Source organism: Rutilus rutilus, assembly GCF_951802725.1.
Source record: "Rutilus rutilus genome assembly, chromosome: 22".
Lineage (NCBI taxonomy): Eukaryota > Metazoa > Chordata > Actinopteri > Cypriniformes > Leuciscidae > Rutilus > Rutilus rutilus.
This window is the reverse complement of record NC_140227.1, coordinates 24,448,901-24,467,938: the sequence shown is the minus strand read 5'-3', so window position 1 is coordinate 24,467,938 and position 19,038 is coordinate 24,448,901. Positions and strand designations below refer to the sequence as shown.

The 19,038-nt window shown below is 37.1% G+C and overlaps 1 protein-coding gene across 6 annotated transcripts in view; it reads right to left on the bottom strand.

Moving 5' to 3' along the window:
• diaph3 (diaphanous-related formin 3) overlaps positions 1-19,038 on the bottom strand; it is a 320,772-nt gene that overhangs the window by 220,143 nt on the left and 81,591 nt on the right. For all 6 annotated transcript variants that reach the window (XM_084394616.1, XM_084394618.1, XM_084394615.1 and 3 more), the window contains one exon: positions 17,938-18,068. In XM_084394616.1, the coding sequence (XP_084250742.1) occupies positions 17,938-18,068 (131 nt within the window). The remainder of the gene's footprint in view (positions 1-17,937; positions 18,069-19,038) is intronic.

Genomic DNA, 19,038 nt, shown 5'->3' with positions numbered 1-19,038 from the left:
TTGTATAATGCCATTTTATAAAGACTGCACTAACAATGAGCAATTTCTACCCAAATAAATACTATAGAACTAAGGATACACTTTTTAAAATGTATAAATAACACTAACTATTCAGCAAGAATGAATTAAGTTGAACAAATTGAAAGTAAAACATTTGTAATCGTACAAAATATTAATATTTCAAATAAATGCTATTCTATCTATTCATTAAAAAATCCTGAAAAAAAACAATATCAGGTGTTTACACAAAAATATTAAGCAGCACAACTGTTTTTAACATTGATAATAAATGTTCTTGAGCACAAAATCAGCATATTAGAATTATTTCTGAATGATCATGTGACATTGAAGACTAGAGTCATGGTGCTGTAAAATTCAGATTTGCCATGACAGGAATAAATGACATTCTAAAATATATTAAAACACAACAGTTCTTTTAAACTGTAATGAATTTAACAATATTATTTTACTGCAGCAATGGTAAGCATAAGAGACTTCTTTCAAAAACATTAAAAAACAGACTTCAAGCTTTTGAACGGTAGTGTAGAGGGAACATTTTGAAAAAAAATTGACTGGAAGTATCTGTGACTTTTCTATGACCTTTTAAGAATTTATATGACTTTTCCAGTCCCGGAAATCACACTTTTGAAATCCCCTGGTTTTCCAGGGATGTGGGAAGCCTGTAAATTCTATTAAATTTAACCCTCAGGGACTGGTCCTACTTAAATCAATATTTAAACCATGACCCCTTAAGAAGTAAAACATGTAGCCTTTCGAAAGTATTGGTTAAACTATGTCTATAACATTTTTTTACTAGATAATTTCCCCCCCCCCAAACAAAAACCAACAACAGACTGCAGATGGCAGAGGAAAAAGACGAGAAAGACAGCAAAAGACAATCAAGCACATTGCCAACCAAATAATGTGGATATACATTAAAGGAATAGTTCACCCAAAAATGAAAATTCTTTCATTTATTACTCTCTCATGTCGTTCCAAAGCCCTAAGACTTTCGTTCATCTTCAGAACACAAACGAAGATCTTTTTGATGAAATCTGAGAGCTTTCTATCCCTCCATAGACAGCTACGCAACTGACACTGAATTGAGCGGTTCAGTCAAAATTTTCTGAAGAGACTCGATAGCTTTATATGATGAACAGATTTAATTAAGGCTTTTATTCGCATATAAACTTTCATCAACTCACACGGAAGCTCAAGCATGTTCGCTTGATGTGCGAGAACCAATGAGGTTCATTCCCGTGTGTTACGCAGCACGTTTGAGCTTCCGCAAGAACCAATGAGGTCTGTTCTCGTGCATCATGCAAGTATGGTTGAGCTTCTGTTTATGTTTGCTTGTCAATGTTTATATGTGAATAAAAGCCTAAATTCAATCTGTTCAACATATATGATGATCGAGTCTCTTCAGAAAATGTGGACTAAAGCGCTCAATTCATATGGATTAGTTTTACGATTGCTTTGTGAACTTTTTGAAGTGTCAAATTGTCAGTTGCATTGGAAGGGTTCCGGACATTATAATGAGATTAAAGAGGTTTGAAGGGACATTCAGCACACCCAATGTTTTGAAGAAACATTAAAGTTAGCTAAAATCAGCTGGTTTTACTCATCAGCAGACATGCAAGGATATCTGCAACTGCAGATTCCACAGAATGCTGCAGAATTCGAATGCTCATCATTCAAAAAGTTCTGCAGTACATCTGACTCTTGCATAATTACTTATTACTTTTACAGGGTATATACAGGAATCATGGAGTTAAATGTAATACCTTTTAAGACCTTTTTTAAGACTTTACATACATTAAGAACTCATCGACACTTCAAGTTTTAACCTGTTACATCGGCAACACTTTAACTTGCATTTAAACACAGCAGTGAGTGAAGTGCAGTCTGCCCAACTCGCTGCTGTGTTTACATGCAAGTTAAAGTGTTGCCGATGTAACAGGTTAAAACTTGAAGTGGCGAGGAGTTCTTAATGAGCGCGGTAACAAATTACGTCAAAATCTAGCAGAATTCCAAAAACTACACAGTATCCCACTATTCACGTACGCAATGATTAAATTCAGGCAAACTTTAGCATACAACCTCTTTGGACAAATGAAAAGATGATACAACATTTAATACTTAGGAAAATAGCATTTAAGACTTTAAAATACTTTTTAAGGGCCTTACATTTTCTCTAAATTGATTTATCAACTGTTAATACTTTAAGACCCCGTGGACACCCTGTTTTAATTTATTAATCTGAAAGTTTAACACTACTAGAGATGAGGAAATGGAAATGCAATAAAAAAGAAAGATTCTTAAATGATTCTGAATCAATCCACACAAACAAAAATGAATAATATAAAGATTTAAATGAATTTTGTGAATAAAGTTTGCACATCTCATTTATTTATTTTTTTAAAGGTTGTATATTCCAATTTTTTTAATTGCATTGTTACCTCACACACAGAAAAAAACGTATTGATATTCAACATATACTTGTAGACAACTTCCTTTGTTTTTGTCTCCTCGTTTATCGCTCGCAGTCACTCCTCTAAGGATTGTTTCTCTCCCCTACCGTTCCTTTAAATAAGTGTCTTGCACATTTTCACCCATCATAGAGGAAAAACTCACGCCCGTTTCACACATACTCCGTGTGCAGTGCGTGTGCGGTGCGTGTTGCAGTGCGTATGCAGTGCAGGAGCAGCACGCGCAATAGTGCTTTCACATATGCTGCGTTTGCAGTGCGTAACTGATCCGCTGCTGGCTATACCACAAATACATAGCCTACTCTCAATTTGTATTTCAAATCAAGAAGTTATCAGCAACTTTTATTTAAAAAATGTTTTTTTTTTGTCAGCATTGCGATTCTCTTTGTACACATATAGCCTACACTCTTTAATAGACGTATTCACGTTTAAACACAATTTAAACAACATATTAAATGCATTACTTCTATATAATTATATATTACGTTGCTCAAGCAAGTGGTAAAATATTTTACCATGTAGCCTACTTGAAATCGCAAAGCCTACATTTTAAATTAAAACGTAAAATTGACAAAAACAGCAGACTCATACCCTTTCCTTGCATAATTTAAATCTTTATATAATAAATCTTGCATGTCACAAAGAACTTTTCCACCTCCACGAATGAGACGAGTGTTGTTCATTATGTCGCCTTGTTGAGGTAAATTGTATTTTCCATTGATTTACCCCGGTCTTAACGTCTCAGCATTGCGATTCTCTTTGTACATACACTCTTTAATAGACGTATGCACGTTTAAACACAATTTAAACAACGGCAGCCTATTATTCAATGCATAGCCTACTTCTACTTATATTAAGTTGCTCAAGCAAGTGATAAAATTTAACCATGTAGCCTACATATTAAATCGCAAACATTTTAAATTAAAACTTAAAATTGACAAAAACAGCCCACTTGCATGCCTTTTCTTTTTCATTTAAATTTTAATACAATAAATCTTGCATGTCACAAAGAACTTGTTTTTTTTACCTCCACGAATGAGACAAGTGTTGTATGTCGCCTTGTTGAGGTAAATTGTAGCTTTCCTTGCTTTACCCCGGTCTTGTGGAAAAAGTAGTATTTAATTAAATACATTTATGGTGAGATTACTACATTTTATTTCATTAATCGCATTTATGGTGAAATTTCTACATTTTCAGGTCAATCTGTGTTCATTTTGACCACGAACCATGTGCTGTCACTTTAATTCAGCGTTTGCAGCACAGCAAAAATAGACTCGGTGCGGAAACGATCTCTGCACTGCTGTATACGCACCGCAACTGGAACGGATCGACGGACTGCAACCGCGTGCAGTGTGAAAGCTCTAACCTGTTAACATGGGTACGGAAAAAAATACGCACCGCATACGCACTGCAAACGGAGTATGTGTGAAACGGGCGTAACAGGTCTTTCAGAAAGCATGGTAGAGGGAAAGTAGGAACAGACGAAGGAGTGACAGTGGGCCAATAAAAAGCTCCCCCTCTCTCTCTCTCTCTCTCTCTCTCTGAAATAACTTGTGCAGAAACTTTTTTTTTTTCATCCTGGTTCCTGGAGAGAATTGGCAGTCCATTTTATTGGACCCAAGGGAAATTACATGCTTTATATTCCATCTCCCCACACATGTCAGGACAAGAGCACATCTGTCCAGAGTTGACACTGGGATGAATAGAAGGGGAGAAAAAGAGCAAGGGCGGTGAGAGACAGAGAAAGGGAGAAAGAGAGAGGGGAGATGAAAAGTGCTGATCGCTGAACATGGAAGAACTGTGATGTTTATGCGATATCAATAGTTGTTTCAAAAGCTAGAGAGCCTAAATGCAGATGTAAACAGAGTCTAAAACATTGTGTAGTACGTTTTCATAGAGTAGACAGTCGATGAGTTAAAAAAAACACAATAGACCACCTACTCTCTGCTTACTGACCTAATGTGTAAACATTATGGGAAACACACTAGCCAGACAGGATTTAAACTTTGTCGGTTTCCAAATTTGGTTTGAAGATGAAAAACGTACCAAGCACAATGTTCTCTCACCATTCCTGATTTCTAACACGCACTCACAGTGTTCAGCATGGTCTTGCAGCTATCAGAGCAAAGTTGCTGTTTATTCATATTTTTACGTCGTCTCCTTTCACGTTCATATGCAAACGTGCAAGCTTATTTCGTCTATTAGATCAAAAGATCTGAAAAAGCCCATTAATTTACCCGCTCATATACCCTCCCCTTGAAGAATCAGGATAGAAGTGGACAAAAGTTCTCAAAAGAGAATAACTAGAGATTAAAACACCAGGTGTAAATGGGAATATGTCTCCCTCGTCAACTCACTGGACTAAAAATACCATTACCTTCCAAAGGATCCTAATGCTAGGAATGTGGATATTTATTTTCAACAATGTGAATGTCTAAGTTGAACATTAGCCTATCTATTCGTATTCGGTACATTTCACTGGATTCTTTGATAAATCAGTCCGCAAACCCGGCGCTGGCTTTGCAGGATTTTACGATATGGACTCGACAGTATTGCCACAACGTGCAAGTAACCCTGTTCATTCTAATGCCTGAATAAGTGACTAAACGGTCAACTTCAAATTGTTTCTCTTAGTAGGATGTAAATAATCTGTTATTTAAACTGATTGAATTATATATATATATATATATATATATATATATATATATATATATATATATATATATATATATATATATATATATATATATATATATATATATATATATAGAGAGAGAGAGAGAGAGAGAGAGAGAGAGAGAGAGAGAGAGAGAGAGAGAGAGAGAGAGAGAGAGAGAGAGAGAGAGAAAACGATCAAAGAACGCTCCGTTTACAATTGCTGTAGCTGTCAATCAAACTGATTGAGTTCTGGACTCGCACCAAAACTTCTGCAATAAATCAACGAATCTCTTATTTACATTGCGTTTGCACTGTTAGTTATGATGAAGGCATTTGTTAGTGTGCAGAAATCGAGTTGCAATGAAGAGATCGCTGTGTGCATGTCTGTGATCGGCTACAATACTCACTGCAACCTTTCATGTCACAATCTTAGTTTAATGCCATAGATCTAATTGTAATGCTATAATTATCACTTTTCACTAGTGGTTAACATTGAGAGCTGTAATAGTAAAACATGCTAAAAGTTTTCGAGAGAGTTCCACATGTAATACTAGCTATTTCATATGCAAAGCTGTTGGCCAATCACAGCAGTGGGCGTTTACACTGAAGTCTCACAGCAGACACGCCCCTTCAAACAGAGTGTGCAAATTAGAGGGCTAAAATAACGCTAGGAAAAATGCCTTTTATTTCCAAATTATGCCAATTTTTTTTAAGTAAAAATCATACTAACATTATATGTGCACCCCAGGAAACATTATGAAACAATAAAACAATGCAGTTCATGACCCCTTTAAATTACCTTCATGTGAAAAAGTCTAAGACAGGACAAACCCTTAGCGGCTTAATGAAAAATGTCATCCAATATCAGAACAAGAGAAAAATGTAGATAAAACATTCCAAATCAGGATCTAACAGGATATTTTTGTTAAGAATGGCATGTACTAGGGATGCTCCAGCAGATTGGTATTGGCCGATAAGCACAACAAAACACTTGATCGGTAGTCACTAAATTTGACAGATCTCACAAACTGATAGCAATTTGATGGAGTAAAACTAAAAAGTTGCCGCCGGCGCGCATGTAAACAATAGATAGATAAGGGTTTGTGCCATGTTCTAGTGATCGACCGATATATCGGTACATACGATATATTTGTAGGTTTTACGTGTATCGGCATCGGCCGATGCGATGCAGCGCGCTCGTTTGTCCAGGCGCTCCTATGCCGTGGTGAGATAAAAACATCTAAACTTTTCAGAATGCCGCAAGCGCACGCAGGTCATGTGACAAAAAACAACTGACCTTTCCATGACAACATCGAAAGCTTGGCCGAACAGCTGATCATAGCTGGACAGGGCGGGTTTTTATTTCTCATCTCCATAAATATATGTAGTCGTAAAGGGCTAGAAATAAATGAATCCTTACTTCCTCGTCATCATGGAGAGCGCAGTTCATGGTTGCATAGCAACGGGGAGCGCAAGCGCTTGTAGAAAGGAGTAAGCGGCGCGGCCGTGCTTTCCACACGTTTTTAGACGCGATGTGAACAGTCCCTAATTCATAATAAACCGAGAATCTATTTGGTTTAAAATCGTTTTTGTTTTGTTTAAAATGGAGGAAAAGCCATTTTCTTAGGAAAGCCATTTGCTCTACAAGAGATTAAGTTAAGTGCACTAAAATGTATGGCTAAGCATTAAATGACTAGGTTGTAAATAGTTGGTTACTTTTAAAAAATTAAGTATAGTACAGTTTGCACTTTATTATGCTGCTTGCTTGTTGCTACTGTGTGCAATAGTGTAATTATTTTATTTATGCTTAAATATTTATTTTCAGAATTTGAATTATGCTTAAATATTTATTTTCAGTATTTTCAGCACTGAACTTTTTTTTTTTTTTTACTTGTTCTACCTCACATGTTTTTAATATTTGTCAAATATTGTTAAGTTCAATAAATGTTCCTTTTTTAAATTGAGACTTTTAACATTTGTTATCATCATTGTGTCATTTTTATGATGTAAATTGAGTGAGCAAAAGCAGTATCGGCTACAAATATCGGCCCAAGAAAATTGGCAGCCCGTATCGGTCATCGGCTAAGGGTGATGAAAAAAATCGTTATCGGCACTAAAAAAATCCATATCGGTCGATCCCTACCATACCATGTTCTGCTTTGTAACTCGTGAAACATTAGCAAGCCATAGTATATCGGACATCTTTATTTAGAGCAGGTTGTCTCAATTCAAACAAGCCCACACACATGCTTAGATCTTGAGAAAATCCTCATGGAGTGACATGATATGCTGCTTGGCTAAAGCTATAGGACTTCCGGGATCAGATCACGTCTTTAAAACTTTAAAAAAGTTTAACCAATGGAAACTGGATCTCTGGTATGGTAGGTAGGGACGATGTGTAGAGACCAATCAGACGCTGTTTTAGAGCTGGAGCGCGTCTGGATTGGGATTAGAGGTCGACCGATTCATCGGTCGGCCGATTGATCGGCCGATTTTTTGCATTTTTAACATAATCGGCATCGGCCAATATCCAAGTGTATCAAGCCGATTATTAGGCAGGCGCATCTGTGGGCAGCCTAGTGTTGTTGTTGTGGAACACGCGTTCGACGCATGCTGCGTCTAGAGTCATTCTCCAGCAGAGTGAGCAGACCTCATCCAGTGCTTAAGGAAGGAGCTAAGTTCCTTGGAGAAAACTCCTTTATATTTAATTAAAAACTTTTGATATGTTACTGCCAACTTAGAGAAAAAACATGAATAGGCGACATGACGTTCGGCTATTTTGAAATTGATAGCGTAGTTGAGGTTGCATTAGCACAGCAGAAGGGTTGCGATCATGTCACAATAAGTAAGCAAGAATTTACAGACAGTGAATCTGAGACTTTTATTTGTTCTGTTTGTGTGTCTTATATTTGAGAGGGTTGTCACTCAATGCAGAGAAATAAGTAATAAAAAAAAGAGACCAACTATATGCTAGTGAAGGACTGGCTTTGCTTTGCTAGGGTTGGGTAGCTACAGACAGACCCAGTGCTAATACGGCACTGGTGCCTTAACGACCGTTATTTACCGGACCGAATATCAACGTGCATTTCTGTGCTTCATATCAGTGCTACTGTTATGCCCGTGCTTCTCTTGGATGCTCTGAAAACGGACGTTAGAATAACAGAAACATCGCTTCGCTGCACTTGACACTAGTCAGCAGTTAACTTTAACATTCCGTTAGCTAGTAGCTTGATTAAACACGATTAAAATGCTGGCCAAACAGTAGTGTAATGTGTGACTGTATTTCACTGTAGACTAGGGGTGGAACGGTACATGTTTTCATATTGAACCGAAACGGAACAGGCGTCACGGTTCGGTGTATACATTTCCACGGAGAATACACGCTATAAAAATAAATAAAACTCGCGTGCAAAGTAATGTGGAACTAACTTACTGTTAGATACGTGGGTTCTTTAGGGACACCTAATCTGTAACTCCGCTTTAGCTCCGGCTGCGATGTAAAGATTGTAATGCGTGTGTGTGTGTGTGTGTGTGTGTGAGAGAGAGAGAGAGAGAGGCGCAATCGAGATCGAAAAGTCGCGTGTGTTTAAAGTCGCAAAGTGTTTACTTATATTTGTGTGCAAGTGCGCGCGCGTGTGTGTGTGTGTGTGAGGCGCGGGCGCGATCGAACAGTGGAAACATAAAAACATACTCCTTCATTTTGTTTATCAGGAAATCATTCAAACTGCAAAGTGTTTAAGTTACTGTTAATTCAAATGTTAGGGAAAAAAAATATATTAATCTGAAATGTAGCAAATAAATTTTCAATCCATTCAGGTACAATTACCATACATATCTCAAGTTCTTTTTGTCTTTTGTACAAGTGCAGATTGGTAAAGTGTTCAATAAATGTTTTTGTTGAGAAATCTTGTCTATCTTAAGTAATTATTTGTGTTACATTTTATCTTTCAAATAGAGGTTAAAAACAAGCACATAATCGGCCAAATATCGTCTAAAATAAATCGGCAGCATTTATCGGCCATCGGCCGACCCGGATTTCAAAAGATCGGCATCGGCATCAGCCTGAAAAAAAACATATCGGTCGACCTCTAATTGGGATGATCGCTTAACGTGCACCACAGAATAGGAGCGCACACAGCTGAAATAGCGCAGAAAGATAATCACTCTCAACCAGGATCTTATTACTTATTACATGAAATTCTAAATATTTGTAGCTCATGATGACAAGAAATTAGTAGTCAGTACTGGCTGAAAAAATTCTGATCGGAGCATCACTAGCATGTACTGTGCAGCAAGATGATAATTGGGTAAAGGGTGTAAACATATAAATGGAAAAGATTACCATCCATCCATGCTCTGTCCTCGTTTGGGTCATCCCATTCAATATTTAACCAGTCACAGTCGGTGGAGCGCAATGAGGCCTGCTAAATCAGAACAGGTGTCTTTTCAAAATCATTTAGCATTCTGCTTTGATGGGAGGATGAACTCCTGAACTGATAAAAAAAGGAGTGAAGGAGGAGTGAAAATCAATGTCCCTCACAATGGCACATGCAGGTAATGGAAACATCACTCACTCGTCCAATCAGACGCCTTGCCTGAGCAGAAGAGGATGTATGGGTATGAATTAAATTAGGCCCCCCAAAATATTCTCAGTGCTCATGCCCCATACACACGATCCCTCATCTCTCATCCGTTGTAAGGAGGAGAGGGAGAATATTAGTACAAATCAAACATCAGCCAAGCAAAGGATGGCCAACCTCACCCACACAATCACAAAACCCATCAAGCCCATCATTACCAACCGCACACATACAGAAAACAGAGACACACACAGCTGTTGCAAAACTGTTAATTTCAACGTAGTGACAACAGAATGTCTATTTGTAATTAAAACGAAACTAAGAACTGTCTAACTGTAAAGGACTGTCTCAACTCCACAAGTAAAACAGCAAACAGGACAATGCATAAAACAAAGAGCATGTATCAACATGTCACCAGCATTCAGCTTAAATCACTATGATTGATGTTTAATCCATTGATAAAAGAATCCTAGATATCAAGCTGCAGAAAAAAAAAAAAGGAATTTATTTATTTATTAAAAATGTGTGTGATGTTTTTTTATCCTTCATCAAGTCTGAGTGGATTCCCAAGGGTACACCATCTCATTCTTTTGACATGAAGGACCTTGTACATCAGCTAACAGATTCAAACATTGGCAGTTACAATCGTCACCTTTTTGGGCACAGGTTAAACGCTCAATTTGACTTGAACGCTCGAACATTCGCTTCGATCACATCAGTCTAGTTTTTTTGGTTTATAATGTAAGCCAGTTGATAAAATTTGAAAGAAAGGAAAAAACTATATTTAGCACAAAAAAACAGTCATCTCTAGGGAAGCACTATTATAGATAATTATTTGTAAATAATAGGGATGGGTACCGAAACCCGGTATTAAACGAGCCCCGGTGCTGAATTATGAAAGACCGCTGGATCGATAAGCTCGGACGTTATCGGTTCTGCTGTCGGTACTAGAGAAATTAAGAAAGTACATGTGCCATTTATTATTGCTATTAAGAAATAAGTGAAATAAGCTCGCCAGCCACTTCTATATATAATAATATTGAACCATTTGTCTGTGATGCATTTTTGCTAAAGAGAGAGTGTGTGTGAGAGAGAGAGAGCGATCTTTCACGTGGAGCCACGGCGCGCACAACACAACAGCCCTGCTTAATGAATGACGATGAGGACAGAACTAAACATTCAAACGGTTACACTTTAGATCTTTGATATTAAACCAATTTTATTTTAGATTTAGATTTTGGCTTCCAATGATTATAAAAAGGAAAATATTTGAGGTATAACCATTAAAAACTAAAGCCGCATTCTGTCTAGTGCAACTTCCCTCCCTTCACAGCGGTGCGCTGTCATTTCTCCCTAAAACCCAAACATAACGTCAGAATCTGCACGATCGGTGATTGTTGTAAAATTTAGTCTATACTGTTGCTAAACTGCGGGACGCGTTTGATAATAAAAGGCTATTAAAAGTACCAAAATTGACGCAATAGACGCTGTTCCAAATGCGGCGCACGCTCCGAAACACACCACAACGAGACAAGCAACGTATATTTTGGGCTTAGTGTGCGCATCTAAACGATCAAATATACAAAAATGTGTCAAAATGGCCGTCTTGGAGATTCACTTAAACAGTTTATTCACTTAAATACAGTTTATGTCTTAAATGGACGTAAATAGTTGGGAGAAAGTCAGTAGACATTACTGAAATTAAAGCACTGGGTATATAATTTGTATATTGGTTTTATTGTATACTTATTTTTGTTTGACCATGTGTTTAACTTTGTACTTTGTTTTTGGTGTCCTATATCTTCTGTATATAAAACACAAAAGCCTGCACCCTTCTGCATACCATGTTTTGTTAAAGCATTGCTTTTTCTTTTGTTGTAGATATTTATTTTATATTTCAAAATATAAAGCAATATTAATTATATAAAAAAAAAAATTTTTTTTTTTTATACAGTGCTATGCATAAGTTTAGACACCCATACTAAAGTTGACTAAAAAGAGGAATAAAAAATCATCTTTTGGAAACTGAACTTAATGCCTTAATTAAAAAAATTTGGAAAAATCCAACCTTTAAGGACACCAATTTTCTTTGTGAATGAATAATGTATCGTAAATAAATAAATGTTCTTCCTTAAAATACAGGGTGCATAAGTTTGGACACCCCTATGTTAAATTCCCATAGAGGCAGGCAGATTTTTATTTTTAAAGGCCAGTTACTTCATGGATCCAGGATACTATGCATCCTGATAAAGTTCCCTTGGCCTTTGGAATTAAAATAGCCCCACATCATCACATAGCCTTCACCATACCTAGAGATTGGCATGGTTTTATTTCAGTTAGCCTAATAGCTAGTTTGATTTGCATTGAGAGATGATCTTATGGAAAGTACCCCATGCCAATCTCTAGGTATGGTGAAGGCTATGTGATGATGTGGGGCTATTTTAATTCCAAAGGCCAAGGGAACTTTATCAGGATGCATAGTATCCTAAACAAAAAAAAAAAAAAAATACTTTAAAAAAAAAATCTGCCTGCCTCTATGGGAATTTAACATAGGGGTGTCCAAACTTATGCACCATGTATTTTAAGGAAGAACATTTATTTATTTACGATACATTATTCATTCACAAAGAAAATTGGTGTCCTTAAAGGTTGGATTTTTCCTCATTTTTTTAATTAAGGCATTAAGTTCAATTTCCAAAAGATGATTTTGTATTCCTCTTTTTAGTCAACTTTAGCATGGGTGTCTAAACTTATGCATAGCACTGTATAACAAAAAGAACCGATAAGAATACCGTTAAAGTACCGGATCGATAAGGAGTATCGGTAAGAGTAGTAATACCGTTAAAACCTTAACGATACCCATCCCTAGTAAATAATACGTAAGGCTGCAACAACTAATCGATAAAATTGATAATTGATAATGAAAATCATCGACAACAAATGTCATTATCAATTAGTCGCGTCTCCCCACTGTGCAAGGAAAACTTCCGCCAGTCGCGTCAAATGACAGCACTGAATAGCGCATTTCTATGTAAAAAATGCATCTAAAGATAGTGGAGGAAACGGAGTGAGCTGTTGCGGGATGCATGAAGGCTCTGCGTTAAACTTCGAACTTTACTGAATTAGCGCCAGCACGCGGATGCACATCAAACAGACGGGACGCGAAAGGAAAACAATTAAAATTCAGAGCAAAAAAAAAATGTAATCATTTTGAGGAAATATATGCTGTTGGACATTAAATTTAGGTTTAAAAGTCCACATGTAATTCAAGAATTTTATGAGAGTGGTAACAGTAAAGGGATAACAGCGTGTAATTGCATAAATGTAAGACATTTCTTACAGTCAAGTCAAGTCACATTTATTTATATAGCGCTTTTTACAATGCAGATTGTTTCAAAGCAGCTTTACAGATTATTATAGGAAAATAATGCAACAAAGTTTGTTTCCAGAAGAATAGAGTGTCACAGTCCAGCTTAAGTAAGTTCAGTGATGTTTCATTTTGACAGTAACAGGTTACTGTGTCCAGAGTGAAGGTGTGTGTTCCTGCAGAACATTCCTCTTATCTGTTATCACCGAGTTTGCGTTTTTGTTTATTATCTTTATTATTATTATATTCATTTTTAATGTAGGGATTTAAACTAAAAATATTAAAAATTTTGTGGGGGAAAAAGCTTCAGGCATACCAATGGTTTAACACCATTGTCATTGGCCAATGCCAATATGGTCACCAATCTATTGTGCATACTAGGGATGCCACAATTCTCAATATAATATTGAACCGTTCGGTACCACATCCACGGTTCAATACGCGCTTGTGAATTGCGATTTTTTCGGTTTTACGTTTAAATAATTTATGTGCGTTTTATTTCTCTCCGAATTGACTGTTTGTGTGTGCCTGTAAGTCTACGAGCTGATAAGGAAATTCCCCGCGAGTAAATATTCAATCACTATGCTCTAAATTTAGGGGGCGCTTAACCATCATTCCACACTTTAACATGGCGACTGGCGAGCGGCGGTGAAGTGAGGCTACAGTACGAGGAAGCGGCGGCGTCTTTCAAATCCGTGGTGTGGGGACATTTCGGTTTTGCCGTTGAGTATAGTGCCGAGGAAGAAAAAACGGTAAACAATAAAAATAACTATGTGCAAGCATTGTTTTACACGTGTAGCCTACTCAAACGGAAACACTTCCAACATGACTGCACATCTGCGGCGCCATCACCCAGCAATATCACTGTCTGAAGGCACAAATATGTTTATTTGAAATGGTCAATTTAAAGGGGTTGCACACCGGACGCGCAGCGCCACGTATTTTAAATTCGAACACATTATTCTCTATGAGTGTACGTAGCGCTACACACACCATCGGCGCCCTTCGGCGTCTGTCCGCGGCGCCCAGCAACGGCTCGGGACCGTGTTCAAAATCCTGCCGCGCCACAGAGCGCCATCTACATAGTTTTACATTAAATGTAAATGTATTTGTCTCAAATCGTCGTTAATGTATATACTGACTTCACCCTGTGCTGCAATATACATTTAGTTTTACATTCACTCACAGGAATCAGCTGCTAGAATGAAAATGGCTGATGTTATCGGATTTTCAGGTGATATTGTCAATTCATTATGCTCTGAGGTAAAGTGCTGAGACTGCAGACTTAGCAACGATTGTATTTAAATTGTACAGTACAATCATAACATAGTACAGGCATTATCTTAATTTCATAATGTCCTTAAACATAATATTGCTGGCCATAAACTGAGAAAGTGCGCGTCCGGTGTGATACCTCGAGTTGTCCTAGACTGACCCCCTTTATGTTTACTAACATGTAGGCTAGGCCTATGTTTATTTTCAAAATGGGCTACCAGCAGCTGTGAGATGTCAGTGTTAATTGTATATTATACAATACACTATAGGAACTAGTGGACTTTGCTTAGCTTTTAAGTAAAATAAAGGAGTATTGCAATAAATCGTTTTTATTTTTTTCTCCTTAACCTCTTACTGTTCTTATTGCCTAAGCACAGAATAACAAAAAAACACTCTTATGTGTCAAGCCATCAGAACCGAACCGAACCGAAAACCGTGGTTAAAAAACCGAGGTGTGTATTGAACCGTGGGCTAACTGTATTGTTGCATCCCTAGTGCATACCTTGCCCAAAATTAACAATAAGAAGCATCAATGCATCTTAGAATGGAGTAGTTTTCTCAGCCTCTAAGGAAAAGAATAAAAGAAGGTGGTGACATAACTTCCAATCTGGCCCAATATCAGCCTTGACTGCATGTGAATATCAACATCCAGACGTTCCAACAGGGAATTGCAGAGAGGGACCTGTGGGAATCCTAGTTATAATAAAATACGATATGTCCGTTTTTATTAGGGAATTGTCATGGCCTTCTCTCTCTTGCTTCTTATTGAAAAGCAGGGAAGATAGAAGATCACAGTAATGAGTCTACATGGATCAGTCATGTTAAAATAATTACTCTTCCCTCCCTAATGTGAAATACTCATGGTCCTCCCAACCTAAATCTTAATGAAAATTATTATTTTTTTAAACCATGTCAAAATGTTGTGCATTTCCACACTGTTGAGCATTTGCAAATTTGCTTTTTAGCAATAAATCAACATTTACTATAGTCTTTGCTTCATCCCACAACAGTGACCTATAATAACAAAACACTGCAGGCTTTTATCAGCATAGCTGAATAAAACAGCTTTGTGTCATACTCTAGTCAGACAATGGCAAAAATACAAATTAAAAAAAGATTGAATTGTTTGGAGAAGTTTTAACCTTGCAGAGAACAAATGAAAAGGTGCCAGGTGTGAGTAATGTTAAGGCTAGACTCCTCAAGCAAGGTCGGACATTGCTCTCCGATTGTGGATCATTCCACCAGCGACGTTCACGGCCATAACAAACAGCTGCATGTGCCAGAACGACGTTCAGGGTGCTAATAGAAATCATGACATTTCATGAATTATGCCAATAAAGAATGCAGCACTGATGAAAACAGTTTAACACCGACTCTCCTGCTCGAACATGCTCTCGTCTTTCTCTCTCTTCTCCATCATCACAGATGAGGTTTATTTTTCCATCCATAGTCTTTGAAATTGGACACACTGCTTAGTGCAGTCTGTCAATTTAACTTTAACTGCCTGTAATAACTTTATCTGCACGCACACACTGGGGTCTCTATCCCACTTATCTATTGGATTTTTTTTGTTATCGGAATTAGGAAAATGTTTCAGATGAAAAGGACACTGAACAAAAATGAGTGTCCTAAAGCAACGCACTCATGGTGCTTCTAGGGTCACGTTCTCAGATTAATTAGACCATGTCTTGTTATGAGTCTGTGCTCAGAATAGAAAGCAAGTGATTCTGGTCCCCCAAGCATTCCATAGCTAAAAAAAAAAAAAAAAAAAAAATTTTGCCTAGTCACTTAGGCCTATTTGAAATGTGTAGGCTTTAATATATTCTTTTTTTTTGAAAGATCAATAAAAAGCTCAGTCATATATATAAATATATATAAAAATAAATATATATATATAAGGGGTGTAACGATACACGTATTGAACCATTTTGTTGGACCATTTTTCCTGCCGACCAAAATTTCTCTCTTTCAAATGTAGGCACGTGCAAGCGCGCTCATAATGTAAGAGATGCTGGCGCGACCACAATATTGCCTAACATCAAATAACGTAATGAAAGCGGAACGAAACTGCGCTACTCGTTATTTTGTGCTTCACAGACCGTTTATCAGTTTGGACCAATGCAGCACGAGCCGATCTTGATCAAGCAACACTGTTACTACACAGCACTAAGAGATCCAGTAAAGAAAGCATTTGAATTCGCCACTGAAGTAATAACATCGCTGCAAGATCTAGTGAGAAGCATTCACATTCTCCGTTATTAACGGATCAAACAGCGCTGACGTGGAAACCAGGAGAAACATTGTGCCATGAATGAACTATCCACAGATCAGCAACATTCACCATGGATTTACTGTAGTAACACTAACTGTAACCATGGAAGTTTGGCAGGAATAGTAGGCTACAATGCTTTCAAGTAACGTTACGTCGGTTTTATTTTCGACATTAATACAATTGCTGCCCTCAAATGTAAATCTGAAATAAAATAAACCTTTGTTTATACTACAATTACATTTCATTTTTCATTCTCACATATTATTACATTCAATATTACATTCTCAAGGAGCAAAGAGCTGTTTTTGTTTTCAAGAGTCAAGTATAGCTCCATCATTGCTCAAAGTAAAAAATGATCATACTTTATGATGTTAGTTTTAATAATAAAATAAAAATTTAATCAAGGAAATTTCTCTGGCATTTCTTTCTTTTTGCTGTATCGAAAACGCACTGAACCGTGACACCAGTGTATCGTATCGAACCGAACCGTGAATTTTGTGAACCGTTACACCCCTAATAAATATATATATATATATATATATATATATATATATATATATATATCTCCAAGGACAACCGAATGACATCAACAGTAACAACACCATGAGAATAAAATATGCATTTCCTCTCCTATCTACCGTATTCTCCTCTACACTTCCAACCATCGCCTGCAGCATTGCGTCTCTCTTTGTAAACTGCATTTAAAACTATGCGGTAAAAATAGAGTAGTTTTAATGGTCACCAAAAAAAAGAAAAAAGGGAAAGCGTATTCAAAAAACTATTCACAAATTGTTTATCATCTTCACCCTCCTGGAGAGGCCTCTCTGTCATGTTTGCAGTACAAATGCAGGCAAACAGCAGGAGAGCTCGTCGCAAAAGGCATCAAACAATTAAGTAGTAGGAGGGAAAACCTGGGGCGACGTGGCAATCGGTAATAGTAATACATATTAATAAATATGAAATCACAGCACTCCGCTGAGTTACACACCGTCGGGCAAATGTCAGAGGTCAGATGTGGTAGGTGGCCAGGCTGAATAGTTCAATGTGTGTGTTTGAGTATTCAGCAGGCTGCAATATCAAGCTGGCTTGTCAAGTTTGAGATGTAAGAAAGCTTTTACGAATGCCTTCCAGTGGAAAAGTGTTTGTGCAACCTGAGCAGGTTTCTACAAAAGACACAGCAGCAAAAATATCCTGCTAAATTACATGTCAGAGAGAAAGAGGAAAACTTTGATACAAGAAAACTTGACTAACATTATATATTAAAATAAATGCTACAAAACTCCTTTACGTGAGTACCTGACTGGGTTGCTGGTGAGTGATACTCTGAGGGAGTCCAGACAGGCAAACAGTCTCTCATCGGTGGCGCCACCTTTCAGCTCAATCAGAAACTCCTGAGGAGAGATTTGACTGCTGCTCCTCAAACTACCCTGTCAGAGAACAATGGAGAGAAAATACTATTAGATGGTCACAAACATTGAAACACTGTTTAGTAGCTTTCAGTTTTTCCCTATTCAAGTAGACTGGATCTCTACTTGCATGATTGGAAATTGCTGCCCGGGGCAGTACCTAGAGGGCTGTACCTGAGTGGACTTGCCTTAAAATGAGATTACATTATGTTTTGTACAAATTTAAAGGCTCAACGTGTGGTTTAAAAAAAAAAAAAAATTCACAATGAATGAACAACAAATTCCTTAAATCGAATGCTCTGAAAAGAAAAGATTTTTCCGTCTTAGTCTGAAAATTAGATTTACTATCATTTGTAGGCTATTGAATATTGATAATCTTCTTTTATTAGTTTGAAAGGCTTTTATTTTTTGGAGAAGCCAGCAAATAAACATGCCAAAAAGTGTGGCTGTCGCTTGCCAAATTTGAGATTAAGAGCTCCTAGAATTGACAAACAAAAATGCACAAAGATTTCTGCCTATTCAATTACTGACTTAACAAAACTGCAATTACAAGAATTAGTTGGCAAAACTTGTACTAACACAAATATTGCACATTGCAAAATGAACATTAGTGAACATTCTTATTCTAACGTTTTATTTGTGTATTAAACAATGTGGAAAAAAGGAAAACGAGGAGAAGGATAATGAGTAGAAGGAGAAAAAGGAAAAGGAGAAGGAGAAAATGGAGGAAAAGGAGGAGGAAAGGGAGAAAAAGGATGAGGAAAAGGAGAAGGAAAAGAAAGGAAAAGGAGAAGGAGAATAAGAAAGATAAAGAGGAAAAGGACAACAAACAACAGGAAGAAAAACAAGAACAACTATTAGTAAACCTCCACACCTCCCAATGTCATAAATCCTGTGACATAGATCTAACAGAGACAATATTTTTTTCGTCTATTTTTGTCATTGTTTGTGGTTCTTGAAGACACTGCATGTAGGAATGAGGAAAATAATT